This window comes from Limanda limanda, chromosome 20, assembly GCF_963576545.1.
Source record: "Limanda limanda chromosome 20, fLimLim1.1, whole genome shotgun sequence".
NCBI classification, from domain to species: Eukaryota; Metazoa; Chordata; class Actinopteri; order Pleuronectiformes; family Pleuronectidae; genus Limanda; species Limanda limanda.
In genome coordinates this window covers 255316-274136 of record NC_083655.1, presented here as the reverse complement: position 1 = coordinate 274136, position 18821 = coordinate 255316, and the positions used below count along the sequence as shown (strand labels likewise).

Sequence of the window (18821 nt, the reverse complement as noted above, 5' to 3'; positions counted from 1 at the left end):
CATGTCCAGTTAATATCCAGTTTATACCCAGTTCATGTCCAGTTAATATCCAGTATATACCCAGTTTATACCCAGTTAATATCCAGTTAATACCCAGTTAATATCCAGTATATACCCAGTTAATATCCAGTTCATACCCAGTTAATATCCAGTTTATACCCAGTTCATGTCCAGTTAATGTCCAGTTTATACCCAGTTTATACCCAGTTAATATCCAGTTAATACCCAGTTAATATCCAGTATATACCCAGTTTATACCCAGTTAATATCCAGTTAATACCCAGTTAATATCCAGTATATACCCAGTTTATACCCAGTGTCATACCCAGTTAATATCCAGTTTATACCCAGTTCATGTCCAGTTAATATCCAGTTTATACCCAGTTTATACCCAGTTAATATCTAGTTAATATCCAGTATATACCCAGTTAATATCCAGTTAATACCCAGTTAATATCCAGTTTATACCCAGTTAATATCCAGTTCATACCCAGTTAATATCCAGTTTATACCCAGTTCATGTCCAGTTAATATCCAGTTTATACCCAGTTCATGTCCAGTTAATATCCAGTATATACCCAGTTTATACCCAGTTAATATCCAGTTAATACCCAGTTAATATCCAGTATATACCCAGTTTATATCCAGTTCATATCCAGTTAATACCCAGTTTATACCCAGTTTATATCCAGTTCATACCCAGTTTATACCCAGTTTATATCCAGTTTATACCCAGTTAATACCCAGTTCATATCCAGTTTATACCCAGTAAATACCCAGTTAATATCCAGTTTATACCCAGTTAATATCCAGTTTATACCCAGTTAATATCCAGTATATACCCAGTTTATACCCAGTTAATATCCAGTTAATACCCAGTTAATATCCAGTATACACCCAGTTTATACCCAGTGTCATACCCAGTTAATATCCAGTTTATACCCAGTTCATGTCCAGTTAATATCGAGTTTATACCCAGTTTATACCCAGTTAATATCTAGTTAATATCCAGTTTATACCCAGTTAATATCCAGTTTATACCCAGTTAATATCCAGTATATACCCAGTTTATACCCAGTTAATATCCAGTTAATACCCAGTTAATATCCAGTATATACCCAGTTTATACCCAGTGTCATACCCAGTTAATATCCAGTTTATACCCAGTTCATGTCCAGTTAATATCCAGTTTATACCCAGTTTATACCCAGTTAATATCTAGTTAATATCCAGTTTATACCCAGTTAATATCCAGTTTATACCCAGTTAATATCCAGTATATACCCAGTTTATACCCAGTTAATATCCAGTTAATACCCAGTTAATATCCAGTTTATACCCAGTTAATATCCAGTTCATACCCAGTTAATATCCAGTTTATACCCAGTTCATGTCCAGTTAATATCCAGTTTATACCCAGTTCATGTCCAGTTAATATCCAGTTTATACCCAGTTTATACCCAGTTAATATCCAGTTAATACCCAGTTAATATCCAGTATATACCCAGTTTATATCCAGTTCATATCCAGTTAATACCCAGTTTATACCCAGTTTATATCCAGTTCATACCCAGTTTATACCCAGTTTATATCCAGTTTATACCCAGTTAATACCCAGTTCATATCCAGTTTATACCCAGTAAATACCCAGTTAATATCCAGTTTATACCCAGTTAATATCCAGTTTATACCCAGTTAATATCCAGTATATACCCAGTTTATACCCAGTTTCTGGATATTAACTGGGTATAATTAGTTCATGTCCAGTTAATACCCAGTTTATACCCAGTTAATATCTAGTTAATATCCATATTATACCTAGTTAATATCCAGTTAATACCCAGTTAATACCCAGTTAATACCCAGTTTATACCCAGTTTATACCCAGTTTATACCCAGTTAATACCCAGTTAATATCTAGTTAATATCCATATTATACCTAGTTAATATCCAGTATATACCCAGTTTATACCCAGTTAATACCCAGTTTATACCCAGTATATACCCAGTTTATACCCAGTTAATACCCAGTTAATACCCAGTTTATACCCAGTTAATATCTAGTTAATATCCATATTATACCTAGTTAATATCCAGTTTATACCCAGTTTATACCCAGTTAATACCCAGTTTATACCCAGTTCATATCCAGTTAATACCCAGTTAATACCCAGTTCATACCCAGTTAATACCCAGTTTATATCCAGTTAATATCCAGTTCATACCCAGTTAATATCCAGTTTATACCCAGTTAATATCTAGTTAATATCCATATTATACCCAGTAAATATCCAGTTAATACCCAGTTAATATCCAGTATATACCCAGTTTATATCCAGTTCATATCCAGTTAATACCCAGTTAATATCCAGTTTATACCCAGTTAATATCCAGTTCATACCCAGTTAATATCCAGTTTATACCCAGTTAATATCTAGTTAATATCCATATTATACCCAGTAAATATCCAGTTAATACCCAGTTAATATCCAGTTAATACCCAGTTTATACCCAGTTAATACCCAGTATAAATCATCAGTGGGACATAAAACCAGAGTGAAACAGCGTTTGATAAAAAATCTCTTTTCTTGGTTCAGTCTGGTTTATTTTTGTACACGATGACGTCAGTGGCTGCTCTCGGGGGGCGGGGCTTAGAAGTAGTTGACGACCCTGCGGATGGACTGCACGTTGGCGTTCTGCGCCTGCCACTCGTTGTGGCTGTTGTAGTCGCCGCGCTCCACGATGTACATACGCCCACGGAAGTTGGGCTCCTCGTACATCACCCAGCTGCAGACAGAAAACCACATCGATATGTAGAAGTAATGGATGACTGAGCCGAGTCCAGCGTTGTTCACACACACACACGCACAGAGACACAAACAGACACACACACAGACACACACAGACACACACACAGACACACACACAGACACACACAGACACACACACAGACACACACACAGACACACACAGACACACACACAGACACACACACAGACACACACACAGACACACACACAGACAGGGGCTGAACTCACGCTCCGTCTCCGTAGACCTTGACGGAGTTGATGCAGGTCTTGGCGAGGCCGCGGCTCTGCAGGAAGGGGCAGTCGTCGCAGATCTCCACGCACTGACCGGAGAAGTTGCAGCCCTCGAACAGCTCGATGCGATAGTGCTCTCCGTGCTGAGGGAGGAACAGGAAGTGAGGAACAGGAAGTGAGGAACAGGAAGTGAGGAACAGGAAGTGAGGAACAGGAAGTGAGGAACAGGAAGTGAGACACCGCCGAACGCTCTCTGATACCGGACATTCATTCTGATCAGAAAACCTTCCGACGCAAAGTCACTTGAAATGTGTCCTATTTTGTTTTCAGCAAATCCTTTTGGAAAACCGTTTTATTGTTTACTATTTTAAAATTGAAATAGGTGTGTTTCCATCCACCATTTAAAATATGATTTGTGATCAGTTGACTGAAGAGAAAAGATTTAGTAATAAACTAAATCTTCTTCTCATCCTCTGAGGAGCAGGATTATTTCAGGAGAATCTGGGACCTGATGGATTCCATCATATTAAAGGCTGTGGCTGCATGCTCGTCCTCCCACCAGAAGGTGTCGCTGCTCCGATTCCAGCCCGTGCCAAAACCCCTCGGGCAAGATGCAGGACGCATGATGGCTTGGCATAACAGCGGCGGCTAAATGACATGACATGACATAAAGACTGCAGGAACGCTGTCAGAGGCGTGTACCATGCGGATGGGTTTGCAGGATCCCATGTGGTCGTTGTGGGAGTTCCACCTCTGGAACTCTGGGTACTCTCCGTGCTCCAGGATGTACTGCTGGCCCTTAAAGTCCGGGTGGTCGAAGCAGATCCAGGCGCCGCTCTCCACTCGGATGGAGTTCACCCTGAAAACACAAGAGTCAGGTGATGCTTCTTCTCGGGGCGTGTTTATACACACCTGTGACACACCCACCAACGACAGGAACACGTTCTACATGTGAACTGTAGGAAAATGTTGCTCACGTAACTCCGCCCCCTCCGTATGTTATAACATGAGAATGTATGTCCACTCATGACAACATAAAGGTGAAATCTTTCTTTTTGAAGTCACCTGTTCATGAAGCCACGGTCCTGGAAGTTATCACAGTCGCCTCTGACCTCCAGCTTCCTGCCGGTGAAGCACTTCCCCTCGTAGAAGGTGATCTGAAAAACAAACAGTAATTATAACCACGCCCTCAGTGGTGATGTCACAGTGAGCCGACACGCCCCTGAGGAACGATGGGATGTTGGACACGTTTTAAAATCATCGTCTGTTTTATCTGTAGAGAAGATTTCACATTCATCTTTTAAAAACATGAGATGGAGCATCAGTCAAACTTCATTACAAATTCAACTCATTGATTTAAAATGAACAAGAGAAATAAAATACTGTGAAATAAAATACTGTCAAAATATTTCACTAAAAGAAAACTTTTCAGTTTCCTGTGTGAGATTCCTCATGCTCACCTTTCCAGAATACTGCGACATGTTTGTTCACTGGATGTCGTCCAACCTGAGACACAAGCACACACACAGTGTCACAGAGAGAAAGTTGGACAGCCCAATATATACAGCAGGGGGTGAGCGAGGGGCGAGCGAGGGGCGAGCGAGGGGCCAGGTCCAGACCCTGAGGACAAAAGACGAGATTTAAAGGTTTGTGCTGCGTCGACGTTTTCTCTTCATCCTCATGTGTCTGCTGATTCTGCTTTGTGTGTGCACGTGTCATTGTGTGTGTGTGTTTTTTGTGTGTGTATGTTTTTGTTTGCGGGTGTGTTTGTGTGAGTGTGTGTGTCTGTTTGAATGTGCGTGTATGTGTCTGTGTGTACGTGTGTGTCTGTGTGTGTGTCTCAATAGCTTTGCAGGGTCAGTGATATTACACAAAGCCTGTTTCTATAGACTCACATTTGAACTCTGCTGCTACAAATAGAAAATAAACTTGAATTAAGTTTATTTGTGTTGTGACATTAAACAAGAACAGTTCAATGTTCAGTTTGTGTTTTAAACCAGAGTCGAACCAGATCCTTGTCTCCGTCCTTGGGACCCGGGTCTCCCTGCTCTCGTCCCACCTCCTTGTGAGGAGGAGCAGCAGGAGGAGTCAGCAGGAGGAGTCAGCAGGAGGAGTCAGCAGGAGGAGCAGCAGGAGGAGTCAGCAGGAGGAGCAGCAGGAGGAGCAGCAGGAGGAGCAGCAGGAGGAGTCAGCAGGAGGAGTCAGCAGGAGGAGCAGCAGGAGGAGTCAGCAGGAGGAGCAGCAGCAGGAGGAGTCAGCAGGAGGAGTCAGCAGGAGGAGCAGCAGGAGGAGCAGCAGGAGGAGTCAGCAGGAGGAGTCAGCAGGAGGAGTCAGCAGGAGGAGTCAGCAGGAGGAGCAGCAGGAGGAGTCAGCAGGAGGAGCAGCAGGAGGAGTCAGCAGGAGGAGTCAGCAGGAGGAGCAGCAGGAGGAGTCAGCAGGAGGAGTCAGCAGGAGGAGTCAGCAGGAGGAGTCAGCAGGAGGAGTCAGCAGGAGGAGCAGCAGGAGGAGTCAGCAGGAGGAGTCAGCAGGAGGAGCAGCAGGAGGAGTCAGCAGGAGGAGCAGCAGCAGAACCTGGTCTGAACCTGGTCATCTTCCTCCCTCAAGGCTCCTGGGTCCCCTTCTCCAGACAGACACACACACACACACACACACAGACACACACACACACACACACAGGCAGGCAGACAGACATTGGTCAGCAGTTAAATACCTGAGCATGTGAGTTTTAATAATTTTAATTTGCTCAATCATAAAACATTGTTTTTAACTGAAGATGGAAGAAAACAACTCCTTTCCTAACTCCTTTCCTAGCTCCTTTCCTAGCTCCTTTCCTAGCTCCTCACCAGTGGTGGGAAGTATCGAGGTAGAAATACTTTGTTACTGTACTTAAATAGATTTTTCACATATCTGTACTAAGGATTATTATTCAGGCAAATGAATTGGCTTTTTGAGGGCTTTTATTAGGTGACTTTACATCATTTTTTGAAGGTATTCCTTTTTCGATTCACATTCGTTTTCCCTTTCCTGCTTCGTGTCAACATCTGCACATAAATACATAACTCAAAGCAGCAAGTGGTTAACTTTTCTTAAAGAAAATATTTGAAGTAGTTGGTATAAACAAAAACTGTTTTTAAATAGACTATCATTGGTTGGCCGTGTCTACTCAGTCTTACACGTCCATGAAAACAAAACAAACAGATTTAAAACAAGTCGAGATGGAAAAACAAACAACACAACCAATTATATAAGCAAACGCACAAACAACTTTCAGCCAACACAACCAAAAACAAACACTCTGTCGTGGACTACTGCATATTCACGCACACAATTCAGTTTTTTTAGTGGACCTCGCCAAATGGAACCCTGGGTAATCAGGCCCAGTTTTCCACTCACTATAATGCCAATATAATTTTTGCAAAGATATTATATATCTATATATTGCCAATTCCAATCCTTAGTCGCCCTTTGTGCTGACTCAACACAACTTAGAAGCTGTTGAGTCTTTATATGTGTATTGTACCAACTGGCTAATGTGTACAACTTCAAGCAGGGTTGTGTCTTCACTTTGTCGTCCCTACAGGCGAGATACCCTACAGGTGTATTGTCACCCTGCTGGAAACAAATGCAAACACAACCGCAGGCCCATTCAGTGAAGATAGTCTAATGATAAATAAACAGGCTACATGTAGATGAGAGGACAAGCTGGCGGCAGGTAAACATCCAGGCAGTTACACAATACAGCTTATAGACACAAAAGGTTCATAAACCGACAAACCGACGAGCAGCTGCTGACTGTAGGCCGCTGTAAACACTGGTTTGGTGATGAGGGGGGGGATCAGGTGCGAACTTTGGAAAGAAAAATGACAAATTAAAGAAAAGTGCGGGTACATCAGGTGGAGACACGGAGAAGGGCGGGTCGGGGGAGAGGACAGAACACATGGCCAGGGACACATGTGCTCTCCTGCTCAGTGCTGCTTTGCAGTCCAAGACATTTTAGAAATTGTATTTTATAGTTGGTACTTTCCAGGGTTGAGCAATCCTGGTTCGTGTTGAAGTGCCGTCAAGCAAGACACTGATCATTTATAAACTTCAAAATAAAGTCAACAAAAGACTGTAACCAATTGGCATCTTAAGATATTCAATTGGATGTATTTTGTAGATGTAGTTTAGCATTCAAAAAAACATTGGTCTTCAATTATTTATTTCTTTGTTCAGTCTGAAATTTGGCAGCAGAACGAGACTGAGTCCAGTGTTTTGTGCTTCTCTGGACTTGCATGTGTCCAGGCTGTTAACAAAAGAGAAACCATCTTATTGTGTGTGCCTAGTTTCCCTTTGCTGAGTCATCATAAGGGCCATTGTGTATCACTCCTGCTGCTGATGAAAGGTCCATTTTTAGTGATATTTACAGAATGTTTTAGTTGTTATACTGTGGTTTATTAATGTTCTTAGGTAGACTCATGAGGAACTTGTTTATTCTGTTGTGTTGATTCTTTGTTGTCTCTAGAAGTTCAGATGCACTTGTCCAATACTATTTTAACCTCAGCATCTCGGGTTCAAAATTTGTAAAATTATACATTATAGATTTAGTGTTTTTCAGTCAGTTGAAATAAATCCTGAAGAGAACACTTTTGGGTTGTTTTGTGTCTCTATAGACCTACTATAAAAAGCACTTAGCATTTTTAATTTTGGTACTTGTACTTTTACTTTTGATACTTAAGTACATTTCAACACCAGATACTTTTGATACTTAAGTACATTTAATATGAGCGACTCTAAGACTTTTACTCAAGTCATTTTCTGCCGGGTGACTTTTACTTTTACCGGAGTCACTTTCAAGTAAGATATCTGTACTTTTACTCAAGTATGGTGTTGAGAGTGAATAAGTGAATGTATGCATGCAACTGTGTTTGTCCAGGAGGAGGCGCTGTTGCGCCTCATATGACATGGAGTCACCTGTGACTGATGACATCACCATCTTATAAGGGGGGTGTTACCTTCTTCCTTCTCTCTGTTACCTGACTCTCCCGGAGAGCAGTACGTTGTGAACACCTCTGCAATAAACAGCGCCACTCGATGGACGACTAAAGAAACGCACGTCTGTTTATCAGTTAGGATCATTATTCCGCTGGTAGAGAGAAGTTATAAGCATACCTGCTAACATATGGCTTCCAAGTACTTTGTACACCACTGCTCCTCACTGCTCCTCACTGCTCCTCACTGCTCCTCACTTCTCCTCACTGCTCCTCACTGCTCCTCACTGCTCCTCTCTGCTCCTCACTGCTTCTCACTGCTTCTCACTGCTCCTCACTGCTCCTCACTGCTCCTCACTGCTCCTCTCTGCTCCTCACTGCTTCTCACTGCTCCTCACTGCTCCTCACTGCTCCTCACTGCTTCTCACTGCTCCTCACTGCTTCTCACTTCTCCTCACTTCTCCTCACTTCTCCTCACTGCTCCTCACTGCTCCTCACTGCTTCTCACTTCTCCTCTCTGCTCCTCACTGCTTCTCACTGCTCCTCACTTCTCCTCACTGCTCCTCACTGCTCCTCACTGCTTCTCACTGCTCCTCACTTCTTCTCACTGCTCCTCACTGCTCCTCACTGCTCCTCACTGCTCTTCACTGCTCCTCACTGCTCCTCACTTCTCCTCACTGCTCCTCACTGCTCCTCACTGCTCCTCACTGCTCCTCACTTCTCCTCACTGCTCCTCACTGCTCCTCACTGCTCCTCACTGCTCCTCTCTGCTCCTCTCTGCTCCTCACTGCTCCTCACTGCTTCTCACTGCTCCTCACTGCTTCTCACTGCTTCTCACTGCTCCTCACTGCTTCTCACTGCTCCTCACTGCTCCTCACTGCTCCTCACTGCTCCTCACTGCTTCTCTCTGCTCCTCACTGCTCCTCACTGCTCCTCACTGCTCCTCACTGCTCCTCACTGCTCCTCACTGCTTCTCACTGCTCCTCACTGCTTCTCACTGCTCCTCACTGCTCCTCACTGCTCTTCACTGCTCCTCACTGCTCCTCACTGCTTCTCACTGCTACTCACTTCTCCTCACTACTCACTTCTCCTCACTGCTCCTCACTGCTCCTCACTGCTCCTCACTGCTCTTCACTGCTCCTCACTGCTCCTCACTTCTCCTCACTGCTCCTCACTGCTCCTCACTGCTCCTCACTGCTCCTCACTGCTCCTCTCTGCTCCTCACTGCTCCTCACTGCTCCTCACTGCTTCTCACTGCTTCTCACTGCTCCTCAATGCTCCTCTCTGCTTCTCACTGCTCCTCACTGCTCCTCACTGCTCCTCACTGCTTCTCTCTGCTCCTCACTGCTCCTCACTGCTCCTCACTGCTCCTCACTTCTCCTCACTGCTCCTCACTGCTCCTCACTGCTCCTCACTGCTCCTCTCTGCTCCTCTCTGCTCCTCACTGCTCCTCACTGCTTCTCACTGCTCCTCACTGCTTCTCACTGCTTCTCACTGCTCCTCACTGCTTCTCACTGCTCCTCACTGCTCCTCACTGCTCCTCACTGCTCCTCACTGCTTCTCTCTGCTCCTCACTGCTCCTCACTGCTCCTCACTGCTCCTCACTGCTCCTCACTGCTTCTCACTGCTCCTCACTGCTTCTCACTGCTCCTCACTGCTCCTCACTGCTCCTCACTGCTCTTCACTGCTCCTCACTGCTCCTCACTGCTACTCACTTCTCCTCACTACTCACTTCTCCTCACTGCTCCTCACTGCTCCTCACTGCTCTTCACTGCTCCTCACTGCTCCTCACTGCTCCTCACTTCTCCTCACTGCTCCTCACTGCTCCTCACTGCTCCTCACTGCTTCTCACTGCTCCTCACTGCTCCTCACTGCTCCTCTCTGCTCCTCACTGCTCCTCACTGCTCCTCACTGCTTCTCACTGCTTCTCACTGCTTCTCACTGCTCCTCACTGCTCCTCACTGCTTCTCACTGCTCCTCACTGCTCCTCACTGCTCCTCTCTGCTCCTCACTGCTCCTCACTGCTCCTCACTGCTCCTCACTGCTCCTCTCTGCTCCTCACTGCTCCTCACTGCTCCTCACTGCTTCTCCTTCACATCTCCTCTTGACCTAGGGACGGTTTCATCGGGGTCAAGGAATAGTGGGTCGGAAAAGCCTTCGTTCATTGGATGAACTGCATGACGACACGGTCCCGTTGAGCCAATGGGGGAGAAGAAGAGCACAGAGTGGGCGGGAGCAGCGGTGTAAAAAGCCGGTTCGAGCTGAGAAGCTAAGAACCGTCCTCCTGCTCCTCCTCCTGCTCCTCCTGCTCCTGCTGCTCCTCCTGCTCCCCGGCACCTGCCCTTTGGACCCCCGCTCCGGGGACCTCCAGCTCCGGGTGTTAATGGCCGGTGTGCTCCTGAACTGCTCCGCGGCCTGGCGCTTCGTCCGCGGCACAAGGTGAGTGACTGCCCGCTGAGTGTGGAGGTTAGCTTGTTAGCTTGTTAGCAGGTTAGCTTGTTAGCAGGTTAGCTTGTCATCAAACTTCTTCCTGTGTTCGTGTTAAGAAACACTTTATAAAGAAACACTTTATGATGCATAGAATGGAAAGTCTGCTTTTGAACGTTATATAAGTGAACATATGTATTCTGTTAATCTGTATATGAATGATTTACAGAATAAAAACAGTAAGAAAAAAAAGTTTAAGTGCGACCTTTGCTCCACTTTCTCTCTGACGTGACATTCAGTGTTTCCATGGGAACAGCATTTTGATAGTAGATTAAGACAATAATCTGAACAAGACTTTTACATGTTAACGATATGTGTTTAATAAACCTGAATAAAACCATACGAGGAGGAATCAATAACCAAGAACCAGCTGCCTGACGTCATCTTTGAGTCTGAAACATGGAATATAAAGAACTTTAATCAGTCACACACACACGCACACACACAGACACACACACACACACACACACACACACACACACACACACACACACACACACACACACACACACACACACACACACAGTTATACAAATATACGAACTAGGAAGCAGTCGAGCAGATAAAACGATCAATAGACAGTGTTTCCCCTAGGTTTACAGCTTTGGGGGGGGGGGGGGACAAACACGGACACAGAAACTTAAAGGAATCATGATGTTAATGTGTTTCTTTTAATGATTTTGAACTGTACATTGGATTTCGGCGCTGACAGGCTGTTCTGTGATGCTCAGACGTCATGTGTTTGTCCAGTTTGTCCCTTCTGTAGGACTGGCAGGGAGACTCTATAAATGTCCGGGTCTGGTTTCCTCTCACAACTGCTTGTTTATGCTGTCAACGTATGCGACATAACATTCTTAAAAACAGTGGTGTATAAAGTACTTGGAAGCCATACTTGAGTAAAAGTACAGACATCTTACTTGAAAGTGACTCCGGTTAAAGTAAAAGTCACACGTCAGAAAATGACTTGAGTTAAAGTCTTAGAGTAGCTCATATTAAATGTACTTAAGTATCAAAAGTATCTGGTGTTGAAATGTACTTAAGTATCAAAAGTAAAAGTACAAGTACCAAATTTTATTTCAACTGACTAAAAAATTATAACAACACTATATATATAATGTATAATTTTACAAATTTTGAACCCGAGATGCTGAGGTTAAAATAGTATTGGACAATCGATCTGAACTTCTAGAGACAACAAAGAATCAACACAACAGAATAAACAAGTTCCTCTTGATTCTACCTAAGATCACTAATAGACCAAATGAACCTTTTGTGTCTATTAGCTGTATTTTGCATTTTAACTGCCTGGATGTTTACCTGCCTGGATGTGTAACTGCCTGGATGTGTAACTGCCTGGATGTGTAGCTGCCTGGATGTGTAACTGCCTGGATGTGTAGCTGCCTGGATGTGTAACTGCCTGGATGTGTAACTGCCTGGATGTGTAGCTGCCTGGATGTGTAACTGCCTGGATGTGTAGCTGCCTGGATGTGTAACTGCCTGGATGTTTACCTGCCGCCAGCTTGTCCTCTCATCTACATGTAGCCTGTTTATTTATCATTAGACTATCTTCACTGAATGGGCCTGCGGTTGTGTTTGCATTTGTTTCCAGCAGGGTGACAACACACCTGTAGGGTATCTTGCCTGTAGGGACGACAAAGTGAAGACACAACCCTGCTCTAAGTTGTACACATTAGCCAGTTTGTACAATACACATATAAAGACTCAACAGCTTCTAAGTTGTGTTGAGTCAGCACAAAGGGCGACTAAGGATTGGAATTGGCAATATATAGATATATAATATCTTTGCAAAAATTATATTGGCATTATAGTGAGTGGAAAACTGGGCCTGATTACCCAGGGTTCCATTTGGGAGGTCCATTAAAAAAACTGAATTGTGTGCGTGAATATGCAGTAGTCCACGACACAGTGTTTGTTTTTGGTTGTGTTGGCTGAAAGTTGTTTGTGCGTTTGCTTATATAATTGGTTGTGTTGTTTGTTTTTCCATCTCGACTTGTTTTAAATCTGTTTGTTTTGTTTTCATGGACGTGTAAGACTAAGTAGACACGGCCAACCAATGATAGTCTATTTAAAAACAGTTTTTGTTTAAACCAACTACTTCCAATATTTTCATTAAGAAAAGTTAACCACTTGCTGCTTTGAGTTATGTATTTATGTGCAGATGTTGACACGAAGCAGGAAAGGGAAAACGAATGTGAATCGAAAAAGGAATACCTTCAAAAAATTATGTAAAGTCACCTAATAAAAGCCCTCGTCTACACGAAGCCCTTTCAGGAAAACACGGAAACGCTGCAGCGGAGTGGTTGAAGTCGCTGTAAAGACGTCATGGAGCATGCGCTTAAAGTGAAAGAAGACAAAAGTCGAGATCCTACTAGCAATCCTCCCATAACGACTTCTCTAGCACCTGAAATCACTGTTACCATGGCAATCAAACAGGACTAGTTAGAATAGAGCACTTCGCCATAACCCTAGTTTGTGTTAAGTTACCGTTTTGAAACTTCCGTCTATAAATAAAATCTTTTCACGTCAGATTTGCCGGTTTTGAACAATGGTCCGATGAAAATAGATTAGACAGTGATAGAAGGAAGTGAAGCAGCGGGGTTAATAATGGTTCAGGCTGAGGTTGCGAGGCGAGGTGCGTTCACGGTTTAATACAACAAGCGGAGAAAGCAGAATCGCGGGTTGACCGGCGCTGAGAAATGCTCGTCCCGTGAGAACAGCCAGGCGCCTGCGCGCTGGAGAACTGCGCGGCGCGGCGCTTCGGCGTCCGGACAAAGATCAGTCTTGTACAACCAGGGGGAGATTTCCCCTCTGACAGCCAAGCTGGGTCAGAACCTGTCATCCTGTGGTGACTGAGCAGATTCTTGGGGCCGGGCGTGCAACACTCAGGCTCTTCTCTGAACTCGGACCCGGAGCAGGAGAGCTCCTCCTCCGGCTGCTCCTCGCAGCAGAGGGGGTGTTACCATCATCCACCTGGGAGCGTTTAAAAAACGCGGATATTTGTATCTGCTTCTCAGGTGGTTGATGCCACATGTTTTCAGATGGATGCTCTCTGTGCGCTGGTGGGAGGTTCCTCACCTGTGTGTGCACATCTGGATGGAACTCCTCCGTGAGCGAGACAGAGAGCAGAGGAGAACTCTCACCGCGCGACCATGTCGAGACAGAAATGCAAACTATAGACCTGTTTTATAGGTAATGTAACCTTAAAATGATTTATGTAGAAATCTAGCGCCATATTAAAAAATACAAAATAAAATAAATAATTAACTTGACCTTCCAGGGGGGGGCGGGAGGTGCCGTTGGGGGGGCGCAGCGCCCCCCTAATAGAATGGTAGGGGAAACACTGATAGATTAATAGAATATTAATGTAATCTAAATGTTCCTACCTCTCAGATGACTGTGAACATCTGCTGCTTAAAAAAATAAAAGTTTTTAATAATAGTTAAAAAATATAAAATCAAATAAATACTGATCAAGAAACTGAACCTTCTCTTTAAACTGATAATGGATTCAATCTTTATTTTGTTTACATGTGATCAGTGGATGTATTTTCCTGTGAAGGTCCTTTTCTCTGTTTTCTATCTTTTTTTCTGTATGTAGATAAATCTTTTATCTGTTATTTGAGTTGTGTTTATGATTTGTTTCCGGTTGTTTTAATGTGTAGAAATAAAGCAGATTTGTGTATTTTACGAATGTGTTTCAGTTTGTTCAGATTGTCGGTCGCTCCGAGTCTGAAGCTTCACACCACAGCGTCTCGGTCGATGGGTCAGTGTCCGACTTTCTGATTCTCACTCTTTTACAACTCCATCGAGATGGAAGACGTCACTTCAGAAAAGTTTCATGGAACAACATCACAGATCAATAATAAAAATCCACTACTAATTATTGTCTGTGTGTGTGTGCGTCACATGTTCTATTTGTGTGTGTGTGTGTGATGCAGGTGCGAGTGTGGAGCAGTTTGAGCAGGCGAAGAACAAACTGTCGTCGCTGCAGAAAGATCCAGGAAACAAAGCCAAACTGAAAATCTACGCTTTGTTCAAGCAGGTGAGCCGTGGTCACTCCACGTGTCACATGTTCACAACACGTTTAATTCCAGCTGATTCAAATATTCCCACGGTTCATCATGTGACAGGAAGTGACGCTGAAGTCACAGGTCAGGAAGATTCCAGCGCCACACGTCTTTAAACTCCGCAGATATGAAGCTGAACACTGTCAAGATGTTTTCTGTTTATCACTGATTCAGTCTTTATGTACTTATCTATAAACAAAAATGTTCCTGTAGATTTTTAAAGATTTACAACAAAATAAACAGGAGAATTATTAGTGAACAAGCTTGAGATCCTTTTTTCATTATTGATTATGTCTTTATTAGTAAATGTGGCTGATTTAAAAAAAAAATTAGCTGCTGAACAACTGAAAGAAAAATGACATTAGCTTCAATCAGTCAATCGATCAGATCAATAGATCCTGATTTTCATAATCATATAACTAACCACAGCGATCCCAAGTGAATATCAAATAAAATGGACTCACTCAGCAACAGAGAGCGATGACAGAGGGAAGTGCAGCACTAAATCTAAAAGACTATTAAAAAATATAAAACGTCAAATAACAAAAAACATCGTAAACAGACAATAGGGCAAAATGAAAAAGTAAAAGCAGCCGGATGGATTATTAGATGTTTTTAAAGTCTGGCTCCAACCACAGACTCACACTCACCTTTGGAACAGAGTTTAACCCGAGGATCTCCAGCAGAGCCTCAGAATGAGAAGAAGAATATTTAAAAGACACAGGTAGTAAAGGTAGGGAGGAGAAAACCTCTGTATGGTCACGTGTTCTGGATTCACTAACTGACACTCAGCGTCCCCTGCAGGCCACTCAGGGCGCCTGCAACACATCCAGTCCAGGAATGTTGGACTTTGTCAACAAGGCTAAGTGGGAAGCTTGGACGTCTCTGGGTTCCATCTCACAGGTACGGCTCCACAGTCTGATAAGAACTCATCTGTTCTAATGTTCTTCTCTTTCCTCAGACTGTCCATCGCTGCAACTCCTCTTTTCAGCCTCTGTCTCTAACTCTTGTTATTAAGTCTTCTCTGATTGGTCAGCTAACTTACTCTGTCGAGATCGGTTAGTTTTAGTAACAGTAAAATAACAGTAGTGCAAATGTTTGTCTTTCAGGGTGAAGCCAGGCAGCAGTACTGCGACCTGATTGGTTCCCTGGTGGGGGAAGAAAATCCGAGCAGCGCACAGGAAGCAGCAAAGGCTGCTGGGAGCGGGTCGACGTACAACACGCTGCTGGTGACCACGGAGGACAACATCACCTTCATCAGACTGAACCGACCCGCAAAGAAAAACGCCATCACCAATGAGGTGTGTGTACTTCTGTACGAGTGTGTGTGTGTGTGTGTGTTTCTATGAAACTGATCATCATGTCACATGATCAGTGACATCATTGGACCATACACTGCACCTGAAGCCAGCACACATGAAACAGTCGTGGTTATGATTCATGTTAACAAGGAAACGTCTCGTGTCTTTCAGATGTACAACGAGATTATTGCGGCTCTGGATCAGGCGGCGAGAGACGATTCAGTCCTGACTGTTTTCACTGGTACACACGCATGTAATATGTAACCTCACCACTAGGGTATCTTCAGGTGGCGTACTCGTGTCCCTAAATCCTTCAAACCGAACCTGTAACTATAACAGTGGTTATAATAGAGACGTGTGCTTTAGCGCCACCTCTGGTCTGAATGTTCCTGATTCTCTCTTCACTTTAGGAGCTGGAGACTTTTACTGCAGCGGAAATGACCTGAACAACTTCACGCCGCGGGGGGGAGGGCTGGAGGAGATGGCTGCACAGGGGGCGGAGATGCTCAGGTGACCACTCATTGATTAACAGCTGATCAGAGATCACCTCACACTTCCTGTGATTCTGACTTTTCTTTCTTCTGGACAGGAAGTACGTGAGGGCCTACATCGACTTCCCGAAGCCGCTGGTCGCTGCGGTGAACGGACCGGCTGTCGGAGTGTCAGTCACTGTGTTGGGCCTGTTCGACCTGGTGTATGCTACAGAGAGGGTACACACACACACACACACACACACACACACACACACACATACACACACAGCAGATGTGTGATAATCTGCATCTTTCTCCGTCTCAGGCGACCTTCCACACTCCGTTCAGTCAGCTGGGACAGAGCGCTGAAGGCTGCTCCTCCTACACCTTCCCTAAAATGATGGGCTCTGGCAAGGTACACACACACACACACACACACACACACACACACACCTGCTGATCTGAGTCTTTTTAACTGATCAACAGTTCAGCTTCACTCTTCAACTTGCTGGAGCTGATTCTGACAGTTGAAGCTGTGACTCTCTCTCTGTCTCTCTCTGTCTCTGTCTCTCTCTGTCTCTGTCTCTGTCTCTCTCTCTCTCTGTCTCTCTCTCTGTCTCTCTCTCTCTCTGTCTCTCTCTCTGTCTCTATCTCTCTCTCTCTCTGTCTCTGTCTCTCTCTGTCTTTCTCTGTCTCTGTCTTTGTCTCTGTCTCTCTCCCTCTTATGTCTCTCTCTCTGTCTCTCTCTGTCTTTCTCTCTCTGTCTCTCTCTCTCTCTCTCTGTTTCTCTCTCTGTCTCTGTCTCTCTCCCTCTTATGTCTCTCTCTCTCTGTCTCTCTCCCTCTTATGTCTCTCTCTCTCCCTCTGATGTCTCTCTCTCTCTCTGGTGTCTCTCTCTCTCTGTCTCTCTCTCTGTCTCTCTCTCTGTCTCTCTCTCTCTCTCTCTCTGTCTCTCTCTCTGTCTCTCTCTCTGTCTCTCTCTGTCTCTCTCTCTGTCTCTCTCCCTCTTATGTCTCTGTCTCTCTCTGTCTCTCTTTCTGTCTCTCTCTCTGTCTCTCTCCCTCTTATGTCTCTCTCTCTCTCTGTCTCTCTCTCTCTCTCTCTCTCTGTCTCTCTCCCTCTTATGTCTCTCTCTCTCTCTGATGTCTCTCTCTCTCTCTCTCTCTCTCCCTCTGATGTCTCTCTCTCTCTCTCTCTGTCTCAGGCCAGTGAGATGTTGCTGTTCAATAAGAAGCTGAGCTCGTCTCAGGCTTGTGAGCTCGGTCTTGTGACGGAGGTTTTTCCCGACAGCAGCTTCCACTCGGAGGTGTGGAGCAGACTGAAGAACTACGCCAAGCTGCCGCCCCAGGTACACACACACACACACACAGACACACACACACACACACACACACACACACACACACACACACACACACACACAGACACACACACAGACACACACACAGACACACACAGACACACACAGACACACACAGACACACACACACACACACACACACACACACACACACACACACACACACACACACACACACACACACACACACACACACTGATGTTAATGATCATTTAAATCATCTGTCGATCAGTTTGATCTTAAGTATAAACTTAACCCCCCCCCTCTCTCCGGTCAGTCTTTGGCTTTTTCGAAGCAGCTGATTCGCTCGATGGAGAAGGAGCGTCTCCACGCGGTGAACGACGCTGAGGTGGCGTGTCTGAGGGAGCGCTGGATGTCAGAGGAGTGCGTCAACGCCATCATGAGCTTCTTCCAGGCCAAGGCCAAACTCTGAGGGGTCGGGGGGGGGCTCACCCTGACCCGCTGATCTACGGCAGCAGCTGATGAGCCTGTTGATCCAGTTGATCTAGTTTTCAGTTTCACAACCATGGACTGTGCACAGTGCTAATGTTAGCATGCTAGCAACATGGTGGTAGATTTCCTTATCTTTCACTGGAAGATTTCTAACGACCAAGAAGGTTTGAATTCAGCTGCAGGTTTGTTTTCAGACAAAGTTGAAACCATCCAGAGGAAACTTGTTGTTATTCTCTGTCGACTCGATGAAATTCAAATCTTTGTTATTAACGAACAAAGGAAAATGTCAGTTTGTCTCGTTAAAGTGCCTGAAACGTCCTTTATATCAAACTCTTAATAAAGTCACTAATTATTTCACCGGCTCAAGTTGTATTTGATGTTATCGGGTTTTTCACTCAAGCCTCAGTTAGACTTGTTTTAGCAAAAAGCTTTATGACCAATTCATAATTCAATAAACAGAACACAGATACAAAACAATTTTGAGATATAAACCATTAACACCATAGTCTGACTTCAGTTTGTCTGCTAATCCACCAGGTGGCAGCACTCACCTGAAAATACATAAGAGGCTGCACACAAACACAGACAGAGCCCTGATGTTTTGCAGAGAAGGTACCCATCATGCATTGCGGTAGGACCAGCGTGCATC

At 44.5% G+C, this 18821-nt stretch overlaps 2 protein-coding genes across 2 annotated transcripts; one reads left to right on the top strand and one right to left on the bottom strand.

Annotated features, from left to right (window-relative positions):
• Window positions 1–2607: 2607 nt before the first annotated feature.
• Window positions 2608–4522, bottom strand: LOC133027132 (gamma-crystallin N-B). The gene is made up of 5 exons (XM_061094156.1): window positions 4502–4522; window positions 4107–4198; window positions 3744–3900; window positions 3039–3184; window positions 2608–2787 (listed from the first exon to the last, which is right to left on the bottom strand). The coding sequence occupies exons 1-5, from the start codon at window positions 4520–4522 to the stop codon at window positions 2652–2654; spliced, it is 552 nt and encodes a 183-aa protein (XP_060950139.1). The 3' UTR covers window positions 2608–2651.
• A 5754-nt stretch (window positions 4523–10276) lies between these two features.
• Window positions 10277–18527, top strand: eci2 (enoyl-CoA delta isomerase 2). The gene is made up of 11 exons (XM_061093998.1): window positions 10277–10450; window positions 14220–14281; window positions 14457–14560; window positions 15390–15488; window positions 15695–15886; window positions 16058–16127; window positions 16297–16396; window positions 16476–16596; window positions 16685–16774; window positions 17564–17707; window positions 17997–18527. Exons 1-11 carry the CDS (start codon window positions 10395–10397, stop codon window positions 18150–18152), a joined length of 1194 nt encoding a protein of 397 aa, XP_060949981.1. The 5' UTR covers window positions 10277–10394; the 3' UTR covers window positions 18153–18527.
• Window positions 18528–18821: the final 294 nt, after the last annotated feature.

What these genes read in the sequence shown, in the direction of transcription:
- LOC133027132 (XM_061094156.1), bottom strand. Translation starts at nt 4,522, where the DNA reads ATGTCGCAGTATTCTGGAAAG. An exon ending in TGTCGCAGTATTCTGGAAAG is followed by an intron (nt 4,199 to 4,501) that starts GTGAGCATGAGG and finishes TTTGTTTTTCAG; the next exon opens with ATCACCTTCTACGAGGGGAA. An exon ending in CCTGCAAACCCATCCGCATG is followed by an intron (nt 3,185 to 3,743) that starts GTACACGCCTCT and finishes TTCCTCCCTCAG; the next exon opens with CACGGAGAGCACTATCGCAT.
- eci2 (XM_061093998.1), top strand. Translation starts at nt 10,395, where the DNA reads ATGGCCGGTGTGCTCCTGAACTGCTCCGCGGCCTGGCGCTTCGTCCGC. An exon ending in CTCTGGGTTCCATCTCACAG is followed by an intron (nt 15,489 to 15,694) that starts GTACGGCTCCAC and finishes TTTGTCTTTCAG; the next exon opens with GGTGAAGCCAGGCAGCAGTA. An exon ending in AAAACGCCATCACCAATGAG is followed by an intron (nt 15,887 to 16,057) that starts GTGTGTGTACTT and finishes CGTGTCTTTCAG; the next exon opens with ATGTACAACGAGATTATTGC.